General features: G+C 41.4%; 3 protein-coding genes across 7 annotated transcripts; 2 read left to right on the top strand and 1 right to left on the bottom strand.

Annotated features, from left to right (window-relative positions):
- Window positions 1–5,729: 5,729 nt before the first annotated feature.
- LOC109624265 (receptor-interacting serine/threonine-protein kinase 3-like) lies at window positions 5,730–9,653 on the top strand. 4 transcript variants are annotated; one of them, XM_020078816.2, is made up of 12 exons: window positions 5,730–5,933; window positions 6,369–6,543; window positions 6,650–6,992; window positions 7,078–7,226; window positions 7,304–7,353; window positions 7,608–7,763; window positions 8,243–8,325; window positions 8,443–8,509; window positions 8,598–8,665; window positions 8,860–8,905; window positions 9,065–9,312; window positions 9,390–9,653. In XM_020078816.2, the coding sequence occupies exons 2-12, from the start codon at window positions 6,389–6,391 to the stop codon at window positions 9,396–9,398; spliced, it is 1,374 nt and encodes a 457-aa protein (XP_019934375.2). In that variant the 5' UTR covers window positions 5,730–5,933; window positions 6,369–6,388; the 3' UTR covers window positions 9,399–9,653. The 4 variants fall into 4 exon arrangements, with proteins under 4 accessions (XP_019934375.2, XP_069385334.1, XP_069385332.1 ...); XM_069529233.1 differs by having other exon boundaries at window positions 5,743–5,933; window positions 9,065–9,307; XM_069529231.1 differs by having other exon boundaries at window positions 5,743–5,933; window positions 8,574–8,665; window positions 9,065–9,307.
- Window positions 9,654–10,866: 1,213 nt separating this feature from the next.
- Window positions 10,867–19,009, top strand: impdh1a (IMP (inosine 5'-monophosphate) dehydrogenase 1a). Its single transcript, XM_069529230.1, has 16 exons — window positions 10,867–11,397; window positions 12,072–12,170; window positions 12,765–12,813; window positions 13,562–13,663; window positions 13,826–13,900; window positions 14,209–14,415; window positions 14,510–14,597; window positions 14,686–14,885; window positions 15,016–15,106; window positions 15,211–15,306; window positions 15,725–15,868; window positions 16,144–16,285; window positions 16,388–16,531; window positions 16,889–16,972; window positions 17,277–17,293; window positions 17,435–19,009. Exons 1-16 carry the CDS (start codon window positions 11,162–11,164, stop codon window positions 17,536–17,538), a joined length of 1,878 nt encoding a protein of 625 aa, XP_069385331.1. The 5' UTR covers window positions 10,867–11,161; the 3' UTR covers window positions 17,539–19,009.
- Window positions 18,893–24,562, bottom strand: prrt4a (proline rich transmembrane protein 4a). 2 transcript variants are annotated; one of them, XM_069529229.1, is made up of 4 exons: window positions 24,423–24,562; window positions 23,787–24,168; window positions 23,271–23,699; window positions 18,893–21,721 (listed from the first exon to the last, which is right to left on the bottom strand). In XM_069529229.1, exons 2-4 carry the CDS (start codon window positions 24,049–24,051, stop codon window positions 19,653–19,655), a joined length of 2,763 nt encoding a protein of 920 aa, XP_069385330.1. In that variant the 5' UTR covers window positions 24,052–24,168; window positions 24,423–24,562; the 3' UTR covers window positions 18,893–19,652. The 2 variants fall into 2 exon arrangements, with proteins under 2 accessions (XP_069385330.1, XP_019934371.1); XM_020078812.2 differs by having other exon boundaries at window positions 23,271–24,168.
- Window positions 24,563–24,708: the final 146 nt, after the last annotated feature.

Here is a 24,708-nt window from a genome sequence, read left to right as displayed (position 1 = left end):
TGGTGAGGAAAATTGTGGATGTGGGGCTCTGATTGTAAATGGAACAGTGACAGTAAAAAGTCGTGACAGTGAGCTGGTTTTCCTGTTGGGGTGACAGAAGGAAAAAAATCTGGGTGACAGCGAGGCATTCCAAGGCTGTCAGCTCTGACAGTAAGAGCACTTGTAAAGGAACGCCCTCTATGCTAATGCTAACACATGCAAAGCAGCATGTTCAAAATGGAATCATGGGGCAGCAACTGTCTGCAGTATGAGACAAAGTTTAGGTAGAATGGCAGACCATTCAGTAGAGTGCAGACCTCACGCCACGGCTCGGGAGCCAAGCTGCACCAAACTGCACGCACTCACATTTGTTTCATAGACGTCTATGAATTATTCTCTGGGGAAGAAAAGCTGAAAATGTTGAACCCCCAAAAAAGTGACATAATTCCTGGATATGTCACCTGATTCGGATCCAAACCAAAATTAAAAGGACTGTTTCCTGACCCATACCACATCCTAAGTTTCGTGGACATCTTGCTCACAAACAAAAACCAACCATCACACAAACAAACAGATGGGTGAAAACGTAACCCCTAATAATAAATCTACCTATTTACCTCTCTGTGCCATACAAAGAAAAAAAAGTGTGTTTTCGTGGGAACAATAAAACATAAAATACATATTTTACTTTCTCCGTTTCTAATTTATTCCTTCTTGACTTCCTGCCTCCATCACGTACAGTTCTTTCCCTCTTCTTCTCTCAGCCCTGTCCATCATCCCCTGCCACTTTTACCCCCCCCCCCCAAGTGGAGTGCATGGCCTATTGCCATAGTAACAGACAGCCATGACAGGTGGAGATAGCAGGTAGTGCGGCGATGCATGACTCCCCCTGGGACTGCAGAATGCCAAAACTATAGAATGAGAATAAGTAGAACATGCCCTCTTATACAGAATCACCTGTGTACATTTAATTTATTGAAGTGGGGTCCAATCCTTATCTGTATTCTCCACATGCAGCAAAGCCACTCTGCCATTGTTTCACTCTGCAGCTGGACACATGAGAACCAGGAGCTCCGTGTATTTAAGCGTAAGTATGTGCTTCTATTTCACCACTCTCTATGGTCTGACCTGAACCAGGAATTGCCAAGTCAATCTGTTCCACGTCAGTGAAGGGACTGGATTCTGTGCTAACAAGAGCCTGCAAATCCTCTGCAGCAAAACCGTCCCCTCTAAAATGTGCAATGAAATTGATTCGGTAAATGATCCCATGCACACACACACACTAGTCGCAGCCTTGTTGCAACTTGCTCACATGCACTGCAGAGACACTTTGCTCACACATCCACACACAATAAGGTACATGAATCAGTCTCCAACGTGCACTGACACCATGATCAGCACCGTGCTCCCATGTCTGCAACACTCTCTGAGGTATTTCTCCCTCACTTGACCACTGCAGTAGTAGAACACGTGGAGGGGTTGGACAAAAGCGAAGTGTTTTCTGAGCTGAATGCAAAGGACGCATGTTTCTTTTGTAGAGAAAGCAGCTACTGATCCTCACTAGGAAGTTACTAGATGATTTCAAACTGATAGATGTGGTAGTAAAGGGGAGGAGCAAACAAGCACAATCTTTAATGAGATGACAGCTCACCTCCTGCTTTTACAGCTACATGGACTATCTGCCATGATGAGTGAGTGATGTTTGAAAGGCAGTGACAGAAAGATAGAAACAAAGACAGCTAGTAGACTGCGATGGAAATACTTTACCCCCCTGAGACTCACCATGAGCAAACACACTGCAGATTCAGGCATGAGAGGGACAGCCATGATGGGATCCTCCTAAAGATTCTTGTAAAAAAAAAGAAAAGGAAAGTGGCGAATTTCCTGGAGGGAGACTCTTCGTTATCCTCTTCTTCCTCCTTCTTCTGAGTCTTCAATCAGGACGCAGTCTCACCTCTGTCCAGATGAAGTCCTTTGACTCTGTGTCCTCAACCACCTCCCTCTGCTTCTCAGTCAGTGCAGCAGACACCCTCAGGTCTCTAATTGTAATGCCAGTCTCTGAAGAGCCTGCGACTCCCTAGTTTCTCCAGACTGAGTGAAAAGCAATCTTCCCACTTCCAGTGCTTTGATCTCGGAGCACAGCCGAACCCTCCCCACTCCTCCTTTACTTTTAAAACACTCCCTGCAGACCCCGCACCCACCTCCCCCTAACCCCTGTGACTCTGGTGCCTCTCGCTAAAAGCTCTCCTCCCTCAGTTGCTGCCTCTTGCCTCCCAACACAAAGCACATCCAGACGCACACGTGAGTCTCTCAGCTTTCTCCTCAGGCTGTCCTGTCGCCACTGGAGAGGACGCAACCTGCATCAGTGATGCTCCCCAGTCTGAAGCACTCCTCCACTGTGGTGGGAAATACGCTCACCTCACCTCTCCATCCGCTCAGATATCCAATGCAGAGAGGGCTCTCCTTTACACTAATCCCCTGCCTCATATATCATGAGCATGAGACAAGGGCAGAGACATAGAAGCAAATAAAGGAGAGTGTGATGAACGGTTTCAGAAGGACAGAGATTGAGGTAAAGGAAGCCAGGAGCAGAGAGATGTTGTGTAGACAGCAGCCGCCGGTATGAGAGCTCCACACTGCGCTGAGCGTAAATGAAGGTGGGTGGAGAAGAGGGAGGGGTGAGAGCAATAGAAATGCAGGGAGTAAGAGCAGACCGCGCCTCGATGTCGGCTGAAACAGCAAAAAAGCATGGGATATGAGTAAGTACACCTCACACCTCAATGAAAGGGGTGTGCATGTGCAATTGTGCACATAAGATTTAGATAGTAGCAGACGTATCCACAGGAGCACATGCTGCAGACTGTGATTTTTTTCCCAGATCAGTGTTTGACATTAATAATTTAAACACTAAATAGCCTTGGTTTGGATTTTGTCCTGCATATTCATGAGGAAGCACACACAGCAGAGAGACAGAGGTGAAGACAAATAATGAGAAAGAGATGGTTGGAAGCAGAATGATATAGAACAAAAGCAAGACTCATTAATAGCTTAAATGTTGAGAATGTGTAATTTCCGTTATGTGGCATGCACTTGAATCTTTCTGTGGATGTGTGTGTGAAAGTATATGTCTATACTTGTGTACTATAGCTAAAATATACTGTATATAATTTTTATTTCTCAATATAGGTAGATGGTTCCTTGCAGAACCTAAAAAGGTTCTCCTATGACATCACAGCAAAGAACCACTTTTTGTTCTAAATCAAACATTTATTTTGAAGGGTGAAAAGACCTTGCAGGCTATAACTAATTGTAACTCGTTTTATTTCATGCATTTAATTTTATTTAAGTCAGTTATTATGTCTCAGTAAAACTGGCCCGTCACCCAGCTGCTAATTGAAATTCACTTGCCCAACTTCAGTAAATAACACATGCCTAGAAAGAGAATTTTGGGTATGCACCCTTAAACACCTTTCGCTCCTCCTCAGCCATGTTCTACCAAGAAACGTCTTCTGGCACTGCCACCCCTGCATACATGCCAATCGCATTCCAGCGTTTTTTTGTGGTTCCCCAACGGTGGAGCGAACTCTCAAACGCCATCAGAGCAACTAATTTAAAGCATATCTCTTCTGAGAGCACCTTCTCTATTATCACCCTAACATGCCTAATGAGCATTCATTGTTCACTTTCTGTGCAGTGCGTCATCTGATCACAATGTCTTACTGGAGTGATTTAAAGCTTTAGAGCTTGTAAATGAAAAAGGTTGTAAATGCAAGACATGCATGTTACAAAGTGGCCCCGAAACAAGCAGCAAGCACACCAGAACAAAGTCACCCTGAAAGAGGAACAAACACAATCCAGCTAGTTGCCATGTCAACTGATAAAATGGATCTGTCATGTCCATACGTGATGTTTCATCCACGGGCCGGAGCTCTTATCAGTGTCGGTGCCTCTGTGTGAGGCTGCAGTTACTCTTGAATGTATGGTCACAGACGGCCAGTTAGCATGGCTGGAATTAGGGCTGGGCAATAAGGCCTAAAACAAACTGGGCTAAATCACACACGATATATATCTCGATATTTTGAAATCTCCTCTAAATCACTATACAAATGTTAAATTAAACCCTTTGATGCAAAAATGTCACCGATATGATGATTAAAGTAGACTCTTCTATTTGTTTTAAATATGCCTGCAAAAAGTGGGAAATCACAATCAAGTTACATTTAGCAATTTTGAACCAGGCAGCTGTACTCATAAGCTTTTAACAAATGAAAATAAATAATGTCACGGTAGGCCTCCCTGCTGTGGCCGAGTTCTCAAAGACCCTTAGCTCAAAAAGCAACAAAAAAGTGCATTCAACAAGAATCCTTAGGAAAGACATTTCCAAACCATAAGAAGATCACTTTTTCTGTTCAATCATGTTTGTAACAGCAGATCATTTAAAAAATGGTAAATTAAAAATAGCATTGGGTGCTAAACACAGACACAGAAGTCCAGGCTGTGACTGTGAAAACCTCTCTGAACAATAACACACACACCACAGGAGGAGAGGGAGCGATTCTGACACTCAGTTACTGCATGGACTGATCAGAGTGTGGAGGAGTGTTTATGAGTTACAGTGAGAGCAGGTCAGCAGGAGAGTGGAGGAGGACACAGGAAACTGAAACAGGGTGCAAACCAACCCTCTGATCATTGAGCAGCTGCTGACCACAGAGAAACTCTGTGTTCACTGTCTGTGTCCACTGCTCTTCAACAAGGCACTTACCTGCTTCACGTGCACGCTCCTCTGATGTCACTGATTCGCTGTGAGTAAGTGGGGGCGGAGTCCCGGGGCCTGTGTGTGCACACTCCAAGTCGCGTCGAGCTCACACACACACACACACACACACACACACACACACACATACACACACACACACACACACACACACACACACACACACACACACTTCTCTTTTTCTCCCTTCACTTTTTTCCCCTCTCTCCACGCTCTGTTTCCTCATCTTCTGACGCATGCGCACAGGGGAGTTTTCGGGGGATGAGAAGAGAGAAGCGAAACTGCAAGAGAATTTCCTGCTGACAGCTTAAACATTCACGTGACATGTTGGATGGTAGAGATATAGTCATTAAATACATCTCACGTGGAACCACCTGGGATATATCCAGTATATTCTATATATACTATGTTCTATACTGCGCAGTAGCGATGTCTCAGCTTTAAGTAATTTTTTAAAGCATCAAATAATTAACCTACCTTTTTAGTTTGATCCATGTCTCATCTACTAACATGGAGGAGGTGGGGTTTATGACCCATATTGCAGCCAGCCACAAGGGGGCAACCAAGATGATTTGGCTTCACTAACATTGACTTTACTCTCTAATCATGACATCATCACTCACTTTACACAGAACACAGCTGTTGGTTGTAATAGGTTTGAAATGTTAAGATGCTTTCTCAGTCACTGCAGACATTCCTAGATGACACCGAGAGATAAACAGATTTCGAATGTCAAATGACACCAGCACTCTTTCTTGTAGCAGATATAAAAAAGGAAACTTCCTCTTTCCTGTTTTGTTATGACACCAAGAAGTAAAAAATGTTTTAACAACAATGCTGTTGTAACTGTGCAAGAATCATTTTAACATTATTATTTTATTTGTTGACAATTGTAACCAAGCTCCTTTGGTGGAAGTATTTTAATTCCCTTTTTTCTGCTCAGTTGAATGTATTCTTCCTTATACAAATAACAAATGACTCTGTGCCAACAGGAAATGTGACACACGCTATTTCCAACACCCGCAGTTCGTTTGCTTTCTCCACGGAACATTTTAAACCCTGCCCTTAACGAGCAGTGACAGGAAACTGCAGCTTGTACCGTCTTGTTCTGTCAGAGCTTGGGTTAGACAAAGCCCTACATCTTGGATATTTAGGTGAACAACAAATTAAGGGATATACGGTGAGTATAAGCCATCAATGTGTACTATTGTTCTGGTTTACACAAAAGGGACAATGTTCAGAATACAGGAGCAGATACCAAACAAGGTTTTTCAAATATTTGTCACGTGAGCTTGTGGATATGAACGTGAACATAATTTAAGTAAGGTTCCAATTTTAGAGGTTTGCTGTCCAAAATTCAAAATCCAACAAGCTTAGCTGCTGATGGTGATGTATGCTAAACTTCTAACCAGCTCCAGAGAAGGACACATTTGAGATAACAGATCAACCCTAACATTAAACCAATCAGATCACTAACATCCTAGGAGAGTTACAGCAAATAAACCATGATAGCTTCATTTTAATTAACAACCTGAGATTGAATGAATGACCTCATCATACATGAACGTTTCTCCGCTCCTCATGTTTCATTCCTTATTTTTTTTTTTTTTTTTAGGTCTGTTTTCTTAGCAGAAGATGGCGCTGCTGAGCCACACGGCTGAGTGGGTTGGAAGTGACAGCTTGGAGAAATGGGAGTTAGTTGGCTCTGGGGGGTTTGGTCATGTCTATAAAGCCAGGCACAAGGACTGGGGCTTTGATGTGGCCATTAAGCTGCTTCGAGACGGTGTTGGGTGAATTTATTTAATATCTTTTTATAAATATTTTGAAAGATTAATGTGTGCACATCCATACATGTTAAAGTTCAAGCTGATCTCTCTCTACTCCTTCCATAATAAGGTATTCTTCCAGTGCCCTCATGCCAAAGGAGAAAGCCCTATCAGAAGAAGTTGATCATATGGATAAGGCTTCATGTGAGTTTGTGCTGAGGGTTTATGGAATCTATGAGGGAAATCCACCATTTGGAGGTATCTCCATGCAAAAGGGAATAGTTATGGAGCTCATGAGCAGTGGATCAGTTCAGGATCTGCTGGTGGTTCTGCGTGGTCCTCCACCGTGGCCCCTGACCTTCCGCTTGGCCCATCAAGTGGCTCTCGGCATGAACTTCCTCCATTCAAGGAACCTTATGCACCAAGACTTGAAACCAAGTAATGTACTGCTGGATGACGACCTGAACGCCAAGGTAGAGCATATCAACCTAAACTCTTGGGTTTTTATTCAATGTAAAGCTTATTTAATAGTTGAACATGTCCCTTGTTGCTCAGTAGCTCGCAGACTTTGGTCTATGCAGGGTTTCCACCAGTGCTTTGAACAGCAACGAGAAAATGACAGGAGAGGTCGGAGGCACGTACAAGTACATGCCTCCTGAGGCTTTTGATGCATCATATGAACCTGTCCGTGCTTTCGACAGATACAGGTAAACATTTAAGAGAAAAAACGTTTTAAATCGTAATACTGTTTGGATATTCACTTTTAAGTCTCTTTCTGTGTCAGCTATGGCATCCTTCTCTGGACTATTGTTACTGGGAGAGAGCCATATCAAAGTATGTACAATTTCTTTTATTGTCTTAAAAATGTCCACCTCTTTGTTTATTTTCAAATTTAAGCTTCAGATCTTTTATTTAGCAAAATGACACCAAGCCATTTTTCTTACATTTACTTGATTACCACTGTTTCCTTAAAAATCACTTTACAGATATACTAAGGATAGTGAATGTTAAATACTCACATATGTACACATGATCAGTTGTGTTTGTGTGTTATAATGTATATTTTCATTATATCACATGTACTACAGTGGCTGGTCACAGCCTTGTTGCACTGAGGATCCCTGAAGGGGACAGACCTCCCTGTGAGAAAATCAACCAGAGGGAGGTAGAAGGGTTAGAGGAGCTGGTTGACCTCATGAAGATGTGCTGGGACGAGAATCCTGCCAAGAGGCCTACTTTTAAAGGTGTGTCTCAGTTATCGATCACTTTGACCATCACTTTGCTACTCTAAAGTTTTCAAATTTGAACTCTGGAAAATATCTGTGTCCGCTGTTTGTCTTTCATATATAAAGGACACAGCAGGAGATTTTCTCGGTCAGACACTTTCACAACAACATGAAAAAGTCTGGGACATTCAGGCATGACGTATAAATTTTACTGTCCAAGCTGACATCATGGTCTTTTGCATCCATCACGTGTTAAAATGGTGATATTTTACACAGGGGGCTGTTTGGAAAAGTTCACAACAATGTCCAATGACTGAAAATTTCAGGGTAATGTCCCGACTTCAGTACAACTAAAGCTATAATCTTGAATCGAATGGGCTCGAGGGCGTTTTGTCGGCTATTGCTTACTGCTGCATCATTTGTGAAACCACTGTTCATTCACACAGATGATTTACAAACCTTTTATCTCCCAACACAAAACTCGATTTATGTTTCAGAGTGCCTTGAAGTCACTGAGGAGGGTTTCTCAAAGCACAAGAAGGAAATTCATGGTGCAGTTCATCATGTATTGACAAGACTGGTAAAACTCATTTTATCATAGTATATATAAATGATATGAATGAAATAAAGTGCCGATTCATAATGAAAAATGTCTAATTAGTTTATTTCTTTCTCTTATATTTACCTCCTGTTTTAGGAGTCACATACCAGTAATCAATATTCAAACATAAGAGTGCCGCTCAGTTTTTCTCCTCAGACATCAGGTAAATGAATCTGTTAAATTGAATCTGATTATTGATTCTTTACTTTCCATAATAAAAGAAGCAGATGTTTCTTTCTCTTCTTTTTCAGAAAGGTCAAAGTCACATGATTATAAGGATGCTGTCAGAGTTACAACAACTAAAAACACTTCAACACAGGTATGTCAAATAAATGTAATCATTGAGATCAAGTTGCTGATCTCAATCAACAAAATAAGTTAGATAAAGATTTGCAGTAAAAATGTTTAAACTATCTGTTTTCTTTTAACTTTTCTCATACAGTGCATGTATTGGTTACATCATGGGGTACTTACAAAGTATAGACTAAAATCAGTTTCTACTTTTGCCAACAGGAGTCTGTCAGTGATTCTGAAAAAACATTGAGTGATGAGGATCAAGGTGAATATTTTTTCTCAGTGAAAATGGAAATAGATTAAAGTTCTTTTTTGTTGAGCAGAATCAAATAAATGAGACACTGACATTTATGAAAAGTCCCATTGGTGATTTAATAAAAAACTCTTTATGTGCATGTTTTTAATCTCTTTCATTTTCAAATAGCAAAGTTCATTGACGACAACAGGGCGGTGTTAATTCAAGACGTTTCTGAAGTTATGGCTATCGTAGACGAGCTCGGGGACATGGTCCACAGTGAAACTTACTCAGTGATCGAATCTAAACAGACGAGCCAGGAGAAGATGAGAGTGCTTTTTCAGAAGACGCTTCGTTCAGGAGGGGTAACCGTCAAAGCCTCCTTCTATGCTGTCCTCAAAAGACATCAGCCCAAACTAGTCGAGAGGCTCAGTAAGGTACGCTCCTTTTTTTAAAGCATTCAAACATGGTGTAAATTAATAAAAGTTTTTAATTTTCTTTTCTTTTCTCTCAGGTGGAATAAACTGAAGCATATGTGTACCAACAACCATCCATGCCCATGTTCACACCTACGGTCAATTTAGTGTCTCCCTTTAACCTAACCCCAAAGTGTATATCTTTGGACTGTGGGAGGAAGCCTCACTACAAAGTATTCAAACCAAGAACCTTCTTGCTGTGAGGCAACACACTGTAGCTGTACTATATATGTGACTACAAATCATGTGTATAATTTCTTAAATAAACACATTTGTCATCTTTTTGATTGTTCATGAAGTAACATGGTGTTTTGAGTCTGTTATTGTTGATAATGAGTGTGTGTGTATGTGTGTGTTTGTGTATGGGGGTGTATGTGTGCTTCCTCCACAGGGTTTGAGAGAGAGAGAAAGAGAAAGAGAGAGAGAGAGAGAGAGAGAGAGAGAGAGAGAGAGAGAGAGAGAGAGAGACTGGGTAAGAGGCTTTTCTGGTTCAATCCCTCAGTAACTGTCACAAGCAGTCAGTCAGTCACCTGCAGATGAAGGTGTCGAGGGCAACCAAGGCAACAAAGTTATTCCCCTGCCTTAGTCTAATGCACAGGTCTGTTGTTCACAACTCTAAGTATTAGTCTTGATAGTAAAGAAACCTTTGGTAAAAATATATAAAACAGAATCCTCAGAATGAGTGTTTATTTACACACTATTAAAAGCTCAAGTGCCTTTGGAAGACGATCAGATTAGTTTCAACGTGTTCCCTGTAGAGAGTTGATCTTTCTTCACACAAACACTTATGTGTGTGTTCCTCTCCGTCTGTCTCAAAGGAGCAGAACTTGGTGCGTAGCAGCGTACCAGGATTGGACTGTTGATTAGTTCATAGCTCAGACTCCCTGAGCCCTGCTCACACATACAAAAAACACACACATACATACACGTTTACATCATGGTAAGTCTCCAAGGGGAAGGTGTGTTTTAAGTGTCATCTTGACCTACCCTTCTCTTCCTCAGTCCTACTCCGCCCTAAACACCCATCTCACCCCACCCCATCCTGTATTAATGCTTCCAATCCTCTTTGTGGGAGAGTGACGTCTGCTACTGTCAGAAACAGAGTTAAGCTCAGCAGGCACCAGGAGAACGGAGTGGAGAGAAGCTCCCAGCCTCAGGGATAACCAAGCGTTCTGGGACCCAACTCTGTTCCCCAGTGGCTGCTCATGCCACCCTCCAGCTTGGGAACATACAGGGAAGACAATACTACACTTGGTGTGTGACGATACCTTAACTCCTCATCTATCACCCTGCCTGAGGGCCTTCAAGGATGAGCGCTGAGAAGCTGGAATACAAACTCTCCTCTGGGAAAACAACACTGATTTAGCTGATTTTTGCTGCTGCTGCTTCTGATTTTTGAAAAATGAACTGAAAAGTTTTCACCTGTTTCTTACAAGTTATCCTTACCTGCGAGCAAACTGCAGCAAACCTTTGTGAAGTCTTGAATTTTGGGCCATTTTGATTTAAGTGCTGGTTTTAATGGTGGCAACAAAACAGGTGTCAGGTGTGTCTGAAAGGTGTTTGTGTGAACATGCACTCAAAGCACTGGGTGTTTATGAGAGCTTGTAATTAAACAGCAATCTACGTGTGTTGGTGTGTGTCTGTTGGGAGCTGCTGGGTCCACTGTTTACTTGGGGTGAGTGGGTATGATTTTGTTCATGTGTATGATACCAGTCAGAAGTGTTTGAAGTCTGTGTGTGTCTGTGTTTGTGTGTGTGTGTGGGTGAGGTGGTGGGGCCCTGTGGAGGTTGTAACCCTGGATTTCCTCGAGATGGAGGGTCATTGTTATGACCGGTTTGGAGATGGAGAGAGGGACAACTACCAGATTGATTACCGGAGGATTGTAGGGGACATGGAACCAGCACGGCCACGTATCTCAAACAGAGATGGGGAACAACCTCCTCCTTTTGGGGCATTTGCCCACCCATCACCACATGGACATGGGCATGAGACCGCGGCCCAGCGATACAGTGCTACACGAATCCAAGCCGGATACGAACCAGAAAGGTCAGCCTCACTCTCACCATTCAGATCACCTGTAAGGTTGTGACCCTAACGTCATACCAGACCATCTCTAATTTGCAGAAGTGACTGTTTGAAACCTTGTAACTAAGTGGGATGTTCTCTGATGTTTGTCTACTAACGTTGGCTGTGTGCTTTTATCCATTTATCAGCTACCTGGGCAGGCAAATCCTCTTACCTGCTGTACTGCCGTCATTAGTGTAGAGAAGGAGTTTGCTTTGACAAGGACAAATTCTTTTTTAGTAGCATTTCCTGTCTCAAACTTTGTAATAGGATCTGGCCACAGTGTGTGTGTGTGTCAGAAACAGAGGTCAGGAGAGTGATGAGCAAATCAACATCTTTTGCACAAGAGATAAATATATCAAGAAATGGCTGAATGAAGATGTTATTTTTAATTTAGTGACAATTGACTTATATTTATGCACGCTGCTTGAAATCACAGGAAATATTTTGTATATAAATCAGCAAAATGTTAAAAAACTGTAAAAAGAAAAATACATTAAATAGAAATACGAGTGTCTATTCTGTCTTACCTTTGCAAACTCAGATAGACAGATGTTATATACATGTATGCATGTTATATATTCAATATTCAGACTGGGCATTGTGGGCAATAAGCATTTTATATTTGTGCATGTGTGTATTTTCAAATATTTCAGCATGGCGGACTACTTGATCAGTGGAGGCACAGGTTACGTTCCTGAAGATGGATTAACAGCACAACAGCTCTTTTCCATCGGTGATGGACTTACATACAAGTAAGAAATGCTGTTAAAAAAAAAAAGAAGTCATTGATAACACACTCACAACGATGCATGTGCAAAGAATGACACATATGCACATGCACATGGAATTATACAACGTGTTCCATTACATGTTTAGTAATAACAGTGATGACACATCTGCTTGGTTTTTTTTTATGGGGAGGATTATAATAAATAACACGACTTTCAAGGACTCAGAGTGGTGTCACAGACATTAAAAGCAGCGTCTGTGAGTGAGTGAGTGAGTGTGTGAATGAGTGTGTGAGTGTGCATCTAGTGCACTAATGAGTGATGAGTGTAGTTTCCTTAATGGAGGCTATATGCAGGATTTATCAGTGTTCAGAGGATAAATGCAGAATGTTGCGGTGGGTTGAGAGGCTGACAGATTACATTATGTCTCCTCACTATTAGCCAAGTTTGAAATAACTGGGAAATGATACAGTTCAAGTATGCTATGAAAGCTATATGTTTTGTTTATAGGAGTAACTGACAGTAGTGGTGATTCATTCATTCAATTTCACTAATAGTTTTCCACTTCCAAATTAAAATGTTCTCATGTTCTGACCCTGTGTCTTTCTCTCCTCTCAGTGACTTTTTGATCCTCCCCGGTTTCATAGATTTTACCTCAGATGAGGTGGTAAGTATCATCACACTGTGCAACAAATCATAGGCCACATGCAGTGCACTGTTTCCTATATGCATATTTTCTTGGCAAATACATTTGTTGAAGCTAAAGAGGTCAAAGTTTGGTTTCTACATCTATTGTGTCTCTGCTGCTGCTCTGCTGTCGTGTGATTCCTTTTGGCTAAAAACATCTTTTTGTCCTTGACCTTATTCATAAAATCCCAGTGCTTGCTGTTATTTCATATTCCTCACCATAACTCACAGGCACAGTCAGTTTTCTTTTTGCTATAATTAATCCCTGATTATTTTTCTTTGTTCGTTAGTTAAGGGTGCTTGAGCACACAGATGTTTATTTGACTGGCTTTGTTTTCGTCTTTGCTCGCTCTGCTGGGACATTGAATTAATGTCATGCCTCAGTCTCATGGCTTACAGCTGGAAATAGTTGTTCAAAACAACCACACACCTGCGTCAGTAGGTGGATTCATAGTCAGCCTCTAATGTGTTCTAATTAGTTTTTAAGATCACTGCATGGCAAAATAAAAACAATCTTCATGTTGCCTTTGTGCTGCAGCTGCTACGTTATAGGACAATGGTTGTAACAAAGAAAAAATCTTGTTGATTCATCTTCCAGCATTAATAAACACACCTCTGGACTCAACATTTAACAATATTATATGTTAGCCTCACTTTGCTATATGTGATTAAAAGTGTTACAAGATCACAAGAGGATGTTTCAGTTTCTAAATGCACCACATTTCTAGGATCTAACCTCTGCACTGACGAGGAAGATAACCCTGAAGACTCCTCTCATTTCATCTCCCATGGATACAGTCACAGAGTCATCCATGGCCATCGCCATGGCAGTGAGTAAACAGCCCAACCTTACACACAGCATAGAACGAACTGTTCACTCAGTTTAACAACATTCCGATTCACAGTCTCTTGCATGTACAATAATGTCTTCCACCTTTTAATGATATTTAACATGTTTGTTTTGTCCTCTGTTTCTGATTGGGTCTTTTCAGCTGATGGGGGGGATTGGCATAATTCATCATAACTGTACTACAGAGTTTCAGGCCAATGAGGTGCGAAAAGTTAAGGTAAGACAGACCAAGTCAACAAAGACACAGTACGGTAAAAGTTAGATACAGTATTATATCATGATTTTAACAAGATATTTCAACATGACATGGTTTATTAATAAAACATGTATTACATTGTAATGTGAAGCAGATAAATGGAATCACTTCTTGTTTTAACATTACACTTTTCACATTATAACAATTTACTATTTTATTTGATACTATATACTTATTTTAACATGAAAATATCTTGTTTTAACAAAGAAACCATCTTGTTACAATTAACTTCTTTTGTTAAAAAGACTCATATATTTCATTCCTGTCAGAAATTTGAACAGGGCTTTATCACCGATCCGGTGGTAATGAGTCCCCGACACACGGTGGGGGATGTGTTCGAGGCCAAGATACGCCACGGCTTCTCTGGGATCCCTGTTACAGAAACCGGCAAGATGGGCAGCAAGCTGGTCGGCATTGTCACATCCAGAGATATAGACTTTCTGTCTGAGAAGGACCATGACAGGCCCCTGGAAGAGGTCAGTGTATGATATGTATCTGCAGGAGAACATGCAGCAGTGGTATAATGATATATTTTTCACTGTTTGATCATTTATCCTCTATTTGATTCAGGCAATGACAAAAAGAGAAGATTTAGTCGTTGCACCTGCTGGAGTCACACTAAAGGAAGCTAATGATATACTGCAGCGAAGCAAAAAAGGTAAATCTGTCAGAGAAATCACACAAATGTGGAGGAACTCTTGGACCATTTTCTTACTTGCACTCATTTTACACTCTGACTATTTTAGGTAAACTCCCCATAGTGAATGACAGTGATGAGCTGGTTGCCATCATTGCTAGGACTGATTTAAAGAAGAACAGAGATTATCCATTGGCTTCCAAAGACTCCCGCAAACAGCTTTTGTGTGGGGCTGCCATCGGTACCATGGAGGATGACAAATACAGACTGGACCTTCTGATGCAGGCTGGGGTGGATGTGGTAGTTCTGGTAGGTTGTAACTATGGAACTACTTACTTTGATGAATTCATGTCATACAACATAACAATGAAATGTATTGTTTTAATTAGATTTTTTTTAAATGTCTTTCACTGAATGTAGTACAACTATTTATCTACAGGACTCTTCCCAGGGAAACTCCGTGTATCAAATCAACATGATAAACTACATCAAACAGAAATATCCTGAGCTTCAGGTGGTTGGAGGAAATGGTGAACTAATTTTTTTTCTCTGAGGTCTTCAAAAGTAAAAAAAAACTCACTCTTATCAATCTCTTTCTTATTCAGCTCTTTTCTGTGTCTCTGTCTCTCTCTAGTGGTGACAGCTGCTCAAGCTAAAAACCTCATAGACGCGGGTGTGGATGCTCTGAGGGTTGGCATGGGGTGTGGCTCTATCTGCATCACCCAAGAAGGTATGATGTAGAGTGCAGTGTTGTTAACATCTGCTGCTTTAGATTTAGATTTTTTTTAAAACAACATATTTATAAAAGAGCCACAAAACCAGATGTAGGAATTATTATCCAAGAGAGGATCACAGCAGTGGTCAACACAAATTACATAAAATAAATAAGGTACATTGATGAATACAGGACAAAACATAGACAAACAATAGGAGACTTTGAAAATGCAATAAAATATAAAAACTCTAAAAGACTGTTTATCCTCACTAACATTATATATTTATATTTTTTGCAAATTCTAGGATATGGAGTGAAAGGAAAAAGAAAGACAACAAACAAGTTTATATGGCGTACAACTTATCTAAGAAAAAAATTAATAATGTACGTATTTTTATTTTTATTTTGCAAACATTTCATCCCTTTCCCTTAGTAATGGCATGTGGACGACCCCAAGGAACATCCGTTTACAAGGTCGCAGAGTACGCCCGACGTTTTGGAGTCCCAGTAATCGCAGACGGAGGAATTCAGACTGTTGGACACGTGGTGAAGGCGCTGGCCCTGGGAGCATCTACAGGTGGAAACATGCAATATTTTCCTGCTTCCTCCAGTCTTACATTTTATTATCAAATATTTGGAACCGTTTCGTGGCCGGTATTATTCATATACTTCAATACAATGACTTATGGGGCTGCGGTCTGAGGGACACATGACTGAATTCTGTTTTCAATAAACGTGTTTTTTGCCAAATAAAAAAAATCCTTATTGTTGAATGTCAGTTGTATGTCTGTTGTCTTCTGCAACCATCATTCAATCCCATTTTGTTTTGTCCCATCATATTTCCACCTCCAGTGATGATGGGCTCTTTGCTCGCTGCAACCACTGAAGCTCCAGGAGAATATTTCTTCTCTGATGGTGTGCGCCTGAAGAAGTACAGAGGGATGGGCTCCCTGGATGCCATGGAGAAAGATAACAGTCAGAAACGTTACTTCAGGTGGTGTCATGGATGCCCTTGCTCTACTAACATTTGTTCTAGACAAATCCACAGTCGAAGAACGTCAGAGTGACACATTTATCTCTTCCTCTGTGTATCCAGTGAGGGAGATAAGGTGAAGGTGGCTCAAGGTGTCTCCGGCTCAGTACAAGATAAAGGCTCCATCCATAAATTTGCTCCTTACCTCATTGCTGGGATCCAACATGGCTGCCAGGACATAGGAGCCAAGAGTTTGTCCATTTTACGGTAAGTGTGTGTGTACTTGTATGTATATCTTTGTGGGGACCACAGCAAAGCACTCACGAAGTGAGGACATTTTGGGAAAGTGGGGACATTTTGGTCTGGTCCTCACTTTTGTCAAAGGGCTGCTTGAGGTATAATACTTGCTTTTAGGGTCAAGGTTATTAGGTCTATGTTATGGGTTAGCATAAGGGATAAATATTTAGTTGTGATGGTTAAGGTTAGGGTAAGGGGCTTTTGTTCTCACCAAGTTCATAGAAGTACAAAAACGTGTGTGTGTGTGTGTGTGTGTGTGTGTGTTTATTGTAAGTTTATATTGTTTCTGTGCTTTTAGCTGATCTGAGCTGTTTATCTCTTCCCCAGGTCGATGATGTATTCCGGAGAGCTGAAGTTTGAGAAGAGAACCATGTCTGCTCAGATGGAGGGAGGAGTTCATGGCCTCCACTCGTAAGTCTGACCTCTGACCCCGGTGACCTTTACGCCTCCTCTACAACTCCCTCTTACTCCAAGTGTCTCATTTTTGACACCCTTACGTCATCATCCTTTTATCCTCTTGTGATACTTCTCCTTAGGTCTCATGTGTTTGGTGTAGTCTGTCATCATCTATTTCCTCTTGTTGTCTAAGCTTCACTCCTAATCAGTCCCTGTGTCAAAAAACATTTTATTGTCAAATTCAATGTACGTTTGCTTGGTTTAGAAACATCAAATTGTCTTCTCTCTTCCTCTTTTCTTATCCATGCGATCATATTAGATATTCTTTTGTGCCATGTAAGTACAACCATGCGGTTATCCCACATCCATCTTTGTCTTTTGTTCATTCATCTCCATTCAAGACTGTTTTTGTGGTGGTGAAATGTTATGACAACAGAGAAACTGCTGACACTTTACTTCTTTTTATTCCACATGCAGTTATGAGAAGCGGCTTTACTGAGGGAGGAGGAAAAGGAAATGCTCGATCAGGACCTAACGTCCCGGCTCCAGCAGCTATGAGCAGATGCACTGGGCGCATGTGACCAAACTACAGACACACGACACAACATCCACACTCACACAAAATGTGACACTATTTGTTTGTGTCCTTTTCTCTTCGTCCTGCTTTTCCCACCCCTTTAAGGTTATACAAAACAACACACTTACAAAACAACTTTACTCTAAAGGTCACTGGAGAGTCAAAGAGTCACGCCTGTTGATGGACACAATTGTATATGAACCCTTGTCTGTCTTTCTCCTGCTGCAGCCAAGGTGCATTGAATCTTATGTAATTACCTACTCTGCTGATCCTTTTCAACAAGGCAATGCACGTCATTACCTCTTTAGGAGAAGCTTACTATTGCAGACATAAGGTCATGATGCCTGAATTCCAACCCGATACATGAAAGTGTTAAATAAACCTTGAAGGGTTTTTGCTCATTAAATATATCACACAGAGCAGTTCAGGATTTGGAGGAAATCAGAAAGTAATTTATTTTATTTATAGATAAAATGGACATTAAAAAAGGAACATGTTTTTGACAAAATGTTATAAATAATTTACTTAAATTAGAGAAGACTTATTTTATTAAAGGGGAAGAAAACACAAAACAGATTCAAGATTTAAACAGATTCACAACAGCTCTCTGCTGATGGTAAGACCACACTCCAGAAGTCTAAAATAATCTTGAATTATATTCAGCTATGGTCATATTTTGTAGCATGTAGTACACATAGTAGTACACACAGGTCAGTATGTTTACATCATCTAACTGCACTGGTTTTTGTTGAAGATAATTCAATTTCTTTCTTCGTAAATTTGGCTGTAACATGATGGACGCCCTGCTCTGATCATCTGCATGTAACATGAAGTTAGGCTTTAACCTCAATTCACCAATACACATTTGTGAGCACCTTAAAGGAGAAAACACATATAATTTCACTTTAGATTTTCCTTTATTCATCTTGCTGAGTTGAAATTACTGTTTAAAAAACTGTCTTAGTGACAAGACAGGAGAGAATCTATGATTTACATTAAAATATTTGATCATCATTCAGTACAATATCCCCATTTTTATACTGATTATACAAATGGGTCGAAGTCTTGACATGTGATCCTCATAATTCAATTTTTCAAAAACACATTGTTTATTATATGGCTATTGACTGTACATAATACATTATACAGATATAATGTATATTTTTCAGGCTTAATATTTTTTAATATGAGTCAATTAATAAGAAGTGAAGTCCAAACCAATCACTCAGGTTAGATTTATTTTCCATATAGAATAAGAGACACAAATATTTTTTGGAGTTTTTAACATTATTTCTTATTTTTGTGGAAGGTATTCACCATCTCCGGTATTATATCAATATATAATAACTGGCAACCAAGTGAGGATTACAGAATATACAGAAAATATAATTGTTTTATTGTTTCATCCACACAAAAGCTTCAGAATGATATTTACTGTATATAGTGCTGCATCAATAAAGGTCATTTTGACAAGATACATTTTATTTTTTTCATTCCAATACTAGGGAAATCATGTTGCTGAGCTATTTGAGTTCTATATATGGGGATTTTTCTGATCACCACAAGAGGGCAATATAGTAAAAAATTTGTAAATAAAATTAAAATGTCAAAAATATCACTTCAATGTTTTGGTAGGCCGGCAATACAACTCCAACCTTTGTATGTATGGTGTTCCTTAAAGTTTCATTATTTTTACACCACACTGAGAAAAGTGATATTTAGCTCCCTCTGAGGAGTTCTTAACATTTTACCCCATATTGTTTACCAATGTGGATGAAATTATGTTGAATATCGGCAATGCTATCACATACGGGGAAAGGGTTTAACGATGTAGACACAGCAGTGTTAAACAAAACTATTTTTGACTCTATATTGTTTGTCCACTCATTTCTAAAGACAGCTAGCCTTTATAATTCTTTCATAGATACTTTTCTCCTTTTCCAGGATAGTTTCACTGTCAATAAGCTGGGTCAACATATTGTATCAATAATAGTAATAATGATAATAGATAATGTCCATTACTCTTTCATTAGTTTATGTAATTACAGTATTTTCATCTGTATGTATTTCTCGACAATATCATGTACATTTCAATCACAGCTGGACTTTTACAATATCCTACAATTCAATGGTGTCACTGCAAACACTCAGATCATCAATTTGTCTGCACACATTGACAAATTCTGCCTGTACAGCAAGATCCCATTCCAGCTGTTTGCTTTCACTCAGTTTTTTAGTCCCTGCCAGTCGGCCAGAGCCCTGGATTTCCTGGGAGGCTAAACTCAAGGTACGGTAACGCCTGTGGTAAGACAGGTGAGGAATCGCTCGAGGAATGCTGTGCTGGGCAAAGTTTTGCCCTCTGTTGGCCCAGGAATGTGAGCGCAGTTTTCCTGGCTCCCTGGGATTGCTACATAGACCCTGGGTTGAGCCAGAGACACTCGCTTTCCAATCCCATTGCTCCGGTGTCCTGCTGTGAGATGTCAAAGAACTTTGAGGTTGGGAGCATCTTGAACTGGGCGGTGGTTTGTCTTGATCCACATCTCCACAGGAAGAAGTTCGGTATAAGGCCTTGTCTACAGAACCGGGCCCATGCTTTGCTGTAACTTGACTTGGAGAGCTCAAAGAATGACTTGAAGAAGCATGGAACAGTTTTGGAAAACCAAAGATACTGTGGGAGAATAGGGAATCACTGAACAGAGCCTGGTCAATGCTGCGGGACAGGTCTATGGGAGATGGGGGCCGCAGGTCCACAGTAGAGTCAGTCTCTAGACCTAAGCTATCCAGTGACGACAGCTGAGAGTCTGCATTTATAGGTTTGTGAGGTGGGACTGGGGGTGTAGGTAGAGGCAATAGTGTCGTCTTTATTTGGCTGGATTTTGGGAGACAATCAAACCCATTTCCAGGATGATCCACCATAGGGCAAAGAGGAAGAGCCTCTGATGGTATCTTACTAATGACATTACAGATCACAAGCTTTTCCTGGTTACAATGGGAGCAGGAATCATGTGAGGAGAGGACAGGAGAATTTGCACATTCAAGAGAGGGCAGGGTAAGCCCCAGTGAGGGGGAGCTGCAGGAGAGGCGAGACCAAGATCCTGGCCGAGGGTCAGTTATCGTCTTGATAGAGGAGTTGTTTTGACAAAATAGAGGGTGTGTGCCAATGAGAGACAAGCTGAGGCACACCCCAACCTCACAGAGTCTGCAGCCTACCTGATAGCCCCACCAGGACCAAGGCTGGAACCCATAGCCGTCAACCCCACCTAAACCAAGGGCATGCAGGATCCCATAAAGCTGTAGCCCACCACACCCCAACATACACAACGCAGCTCCTACTCCAGCTCCTGCTGCCCTATGCCAGTCCTCCACTTTGGCAAAGGGGCAACTTGCAGGTCGTATCACTTCAGGAGATCCTCCACTCTCTCCATTGTCCTTCAGTCTGTAGATGTGTTTAGTGTCGACTCGAATTAAACAGTAGAAGATGAGATAGGAACATGACAGAAAAATGGTGAGACATACAAACAGACCATGAGGGAATAGCATGATCATGGTTGGGAGGATGTGAAAGAGCTGGAGCATGCCAACACAACCTAGAGAAACTCCAAAATGCAGCAGAGACACACACAGTAACAGGCGAGGTTTGGGCAAAACTGATAATGAGCTTGAAATAGCAACAGGGAGTGAAAGACGCATGCGAGAGCGCAATGAAAGAAGGAGAAAGGCCAAAGAGAAAGCTGAGACTAAACAGGGGAAGGGCAACTCAGAGAGCAGCAGAGAGCCTATAGGGGGAAGACGATCTTGGTGACTGTAAGCATCGTACAGCAGACAGAAAGCTTGGATTCCTGCAAATGCTAACAGGAACAAATGCAGGAGAGTGAGGTAGGGGCTTCCTGGTGGACACCGCAGGGGAAGGCCTAACAGGCAGACAACAGAGATGAGGCCGAACACAGTGAAGACAGATCCCAAGCCATAGATGTGAGCTTCCCAAGCAAATCCCCATGTGGCAAGGGCAGAGTTCCAGTCTGAATACAGAGGGACATGAAGGGCAGGGCTGAGACCCAGAGAGGGGTGCAGGGACTCATTGGGAGTAAAGTCTTCTGGGTAGGTGGGAGTCCAGGACTGGTTTGTTGTTTTGCAGGGTGTGGCAGATGTGTTCATGTTACCGTGCGGACCTCTGTCCCTGGAGTCATCTGTAAAATACGTACAAAACAACGTGTTACCTGTTGTGTTGACGTAAGCTAAATTTTAAATACTAACAAAATCAGAAAATGGAGCTAGCACACTGAAATAAGAAGGGGGATATGTTAAACATTACCTGCAGAGAATTATCATCTTAACCTTGTCATTGTGAGCATGAGAGCATGTTGATGTTACTAGTATTTAGCTCGAAGTAGTGTTCCAAAATGCAGTCTTTTTTTGCAGCTAGTGTCGCAGCGTAAATTTGTGATTGTATTTTTTTGTCTCAAGTTATTGATTAGGATCTCATAACAACTACATACATTTACCTTTGAAACAAACATAACATACAGGCCAAGATAAAGTATATTGCCAGTCTTCATTCGCCCAAAAAAGCATGATGGAATCTGCCCTGTGTGAATATAATCTATAATAAAACAGAGCAGGCTCATAGCTGGGAATCTCTAACTGGGTCACAGAGAGAGGGGAGCATGAGCAAGTAGACTGTGCGTGTGTGTGTGTGTGTGTGTGTGTGTGTGTGTGTGTGTGTGTGTGTGTGTGTGTGTGTGTGTAAAAGATGGGTCAGTTGATTAACCAGTACGGACTTATTGCTGCTCTCATTTTGTGTGGTTATCATAGAGCATGATCAGGAAGTGTTTTGCTTTCCTTAACGTTCATCAAGAAAATGCAGATGATGAACTTTTATATCTGTTGTGTTACCAATAAATAATGTAAGAACCTCATTTTCTGAGTGAAATAACATCCACAATAAACTGCATGAAGCCACCAGAATGAGGGAACCTACAGGTTATAAATAGACTGTGTCCTATTTCTGGTCCTTCATTAGCTGTGAAGTGAATGTGTTAATGCAGAAGCAGCAAACAAGCATTGACAGAATTTCTAGGCGAGGGATTTTCTGTGTTCACTTCAAAGTCTGAAAAAAAAACATCTTCACCAGTAGTTGCTGTGACACAAGTACAAATTAATATTGCTAATATGTGGTAGGTACTTTAAACACTGGCTGTATCAAAGTGTAGGCAGATTGAGGAAGGGTTCTCGCATACCTCTGTGAAATCCCTCCTCTGCCTCTGTTGGTGGACACAACACATAATTTACTTTAACAAGTGAGTGACGTGTGTCTGTGTGTGTGTGGTAAACACTGCATGTTGATGTGTGCACCATATTATCCACTTATCATTGGAGATGGGTAATCGACACTGGCGGCTGTGTGAATGTTTCAACATTAACAAGAGAGTGGAGGACTGAATGGAAGAGACTATGATAAAAGGATTGACAGCACAAGACAAGAGAGAGAGGGCTGGGGTAGGATTTCTTTGTTTTGGAGGATTGAAATCTTGGGGGAGTGAAGTGATGAAAATCCTTCTGTGAATGTAAAACAACTGTGTCTGCCAGCAGAATGATCATATACTGCAGCGGCATCAACTTGGAGGCTTTTATTTTCTGTATTTCAGGTTTCTAATGAGACAATGTTATAAATCCTACCACTCATTATAAGCTATGTGTCAGTTTCAGTAAATAATGGATTCCTGACAGGACTCTTACCATTTTCTGCCTCCATGCCAACAGCTCCTCTGCGGTTTGTAATATCAGCCAATCCATCTCCAGTCTTTTTCATTGGGACAGTATCCTCCAGTGTCCTTTTCTGTCCCCAACTGCCAGTGGCTACAGGTGGAGTAGTATAGTCAGAAGTGGGCCCTTGTTCAGCAGACTGTGGTGAAGTTGAGTCCTGGCCTTCTGTCTCTGATGGAAGTGAGCCAGACAGAAGAAAAGGCAAGTGGCTATCAGTCGTCTCATTGTGCAAGGATGTTAAAGTTAGCTGATTCTCCCCAGTAGTTGTAGGATGCAATGTGGAGCCAGTGCTGGTCTCAGCTGGCTGATACTTCAATGTTTGTTCCTTGGTAGGCTGAGGTGGAACAGCTCCTGATGAAGACCGTTTAGGCTGTGTAGATGTAACATCTTCTGTTGCACTTTCTGTGGATGGGAAAAGTTCATTCTCATAAGGATACAAAAGAGATGTCCCTGTGCCCTCCTGTAAATCAGCATATTCACCAATCACACCTTGTGTATCTGATTCCTCAGATGACGCTAAGGGCCAATTCAAAGGTAGACCCAGGAAGTCAACATTGACGGGCTCAAACAGGGGCTTCACCGTTGCAAAACTAGATCTGGGAAGTCTTTGCAAGGGCTGCGGGAGATGCTGCACTGCTGTGTCCACGTCTAGCTGTTGTGTTTCTTTGACATTTTCTCCAGTTGAGGCTACAGCATGAAGCGAGAGAGGCAAGGAGAGAGGGAGGAGGAGATAAAGAATCCACAGAGAGAGCATGGTGAGGGTCCGCAAACTCCACCGCAAAGTCACATGCTGCAGGTTTTTGTGGGTTATTGTCCACTTAGGTTTGACAGATCTCGAAAGTCAGGTCTCCATGGATTTGTGCTAATCACACTTGGGGATGGAAGAGAGATAAATCACAGTCACAATCAGTGCAAACACTTACTCTGTTTAACATTGTAAAGAAATCTCTGCATATGGGGTTACTGCTAAAATACATAAAACTGCTCATGAAAAGAATTCTAATGAAGTGTATGAAAATACTCATAGTCCTGTGACATACACACATTCACAATAACAGAACATGTAGAGACATTTAACACACAATTGTTTTTTTCTTATATTCAGTCGAGTTTCAGCATTCTTACCTCATCAACAGCCCGCTCCGCTGCAGCCTCTTTAAACATATATGCTGCTCTGTGTTGCTGCATGCCTGCAGTCTCTCTCTTCGTAGCACTCTGTGTCCTTTCATACTCACTGTGCTGTGCCTCTCTCCTCTCCATCAGACAGTCGACACATGGGACAGACCCCACCTCCTTCCAACAACCCCCGCTGTCCCACTGCCGCTGCACTGAACCGACTGCGAGTTTGACTGTTTGCGCGACCCTGTCCTCCTAAATCTGACACACCACACCGAGAATCATCTATTTTATG

This window comes from Paralichthys olivaceus, chromosome 7 (genome assembly GCF_024713975.1).
Source record: "Paralichthys olivaceus isolate ysfri-2021 chromosome 7, ASM2471397v2, whole genome shotgun sequence".
Lineage (NCBI taxonomy): Eukaryota > Metazoa > Chordata > Actinopteri > Pleuronectiformes > Paralichthyidae > Paralichthys > Paralichthys olivaceus.
Note: the sequence above shows the minus strand (reverse complement) of the source record. Positions and strands in the feature narration are given on the sequence as shown.

What these genes read in the sequence shown, in the direction of transcription:
- LOC109624265 (XM_069529231.1), top strand. Translation starts at nt 6,389, where the DNA reads ATGGCGCTGCTGAGCCACACGGCTGAGTGGGTTGGAAGTGACAGCTTG. An exon ending in TGGGAGAGAGCCATATCAAA is followed by an intron (nt 7,354 to 7,607) that starts GTATGTACAATT and finishes CATGTACTACAG; the next exon opens with TGGCTGGTCACAGCCTTGTT. An exon ending in ATCATGTATTGACAAGACTG is followed by an intron (nt 8,326 to 8,442) that starts GTAAAACTCATT and finishes CTCCTGTTTTAG; the next exon opens with GAGTCACATACCAGTAATCA.
- impdh1a (XM_069529230.1), top strand. Translation starts at nt 11,162, where the DNA reads ATGGAGGGTCATTGTTATGACCGGTTTGGAGATGGAGAGAGGGACAAC. An exon ending in CCATGGCCATCGCCATGGCA is followed by an intron (nt 13,664 to 13,825) that starts GTGAGTAAACAG and finishes GGGTCTTTTCAG; the next exon opens with CTGATGGGGGGGATTGGCAT. An exon ending in ATGACAGGCCCCTGGAAGAG is followed by an intron (nt 14,416 to 14,509) that starts GTCAGTGTATGA and finishes TATTTGATTCAG; the next exon opens with GCAATGACAAAAAGAGAAGA.
- prrt4a (XM_020078812.2), bottom strand. Translation starts at nt 24,051, where the DNA reads ATGCTCTCTCTGTGGATTCTTTATCTCCTCCTCCCTCTCTCCTTGCCT. An exon ending in TGGCATGGAGGCAGAAAATG is followed by an intron (nt 21,722 to 23,270) that starts GTAAGAGTCCTG and finishes CGTATTTTACAG; the next exon opens with ATGACTCCAGGGACAGAGGT.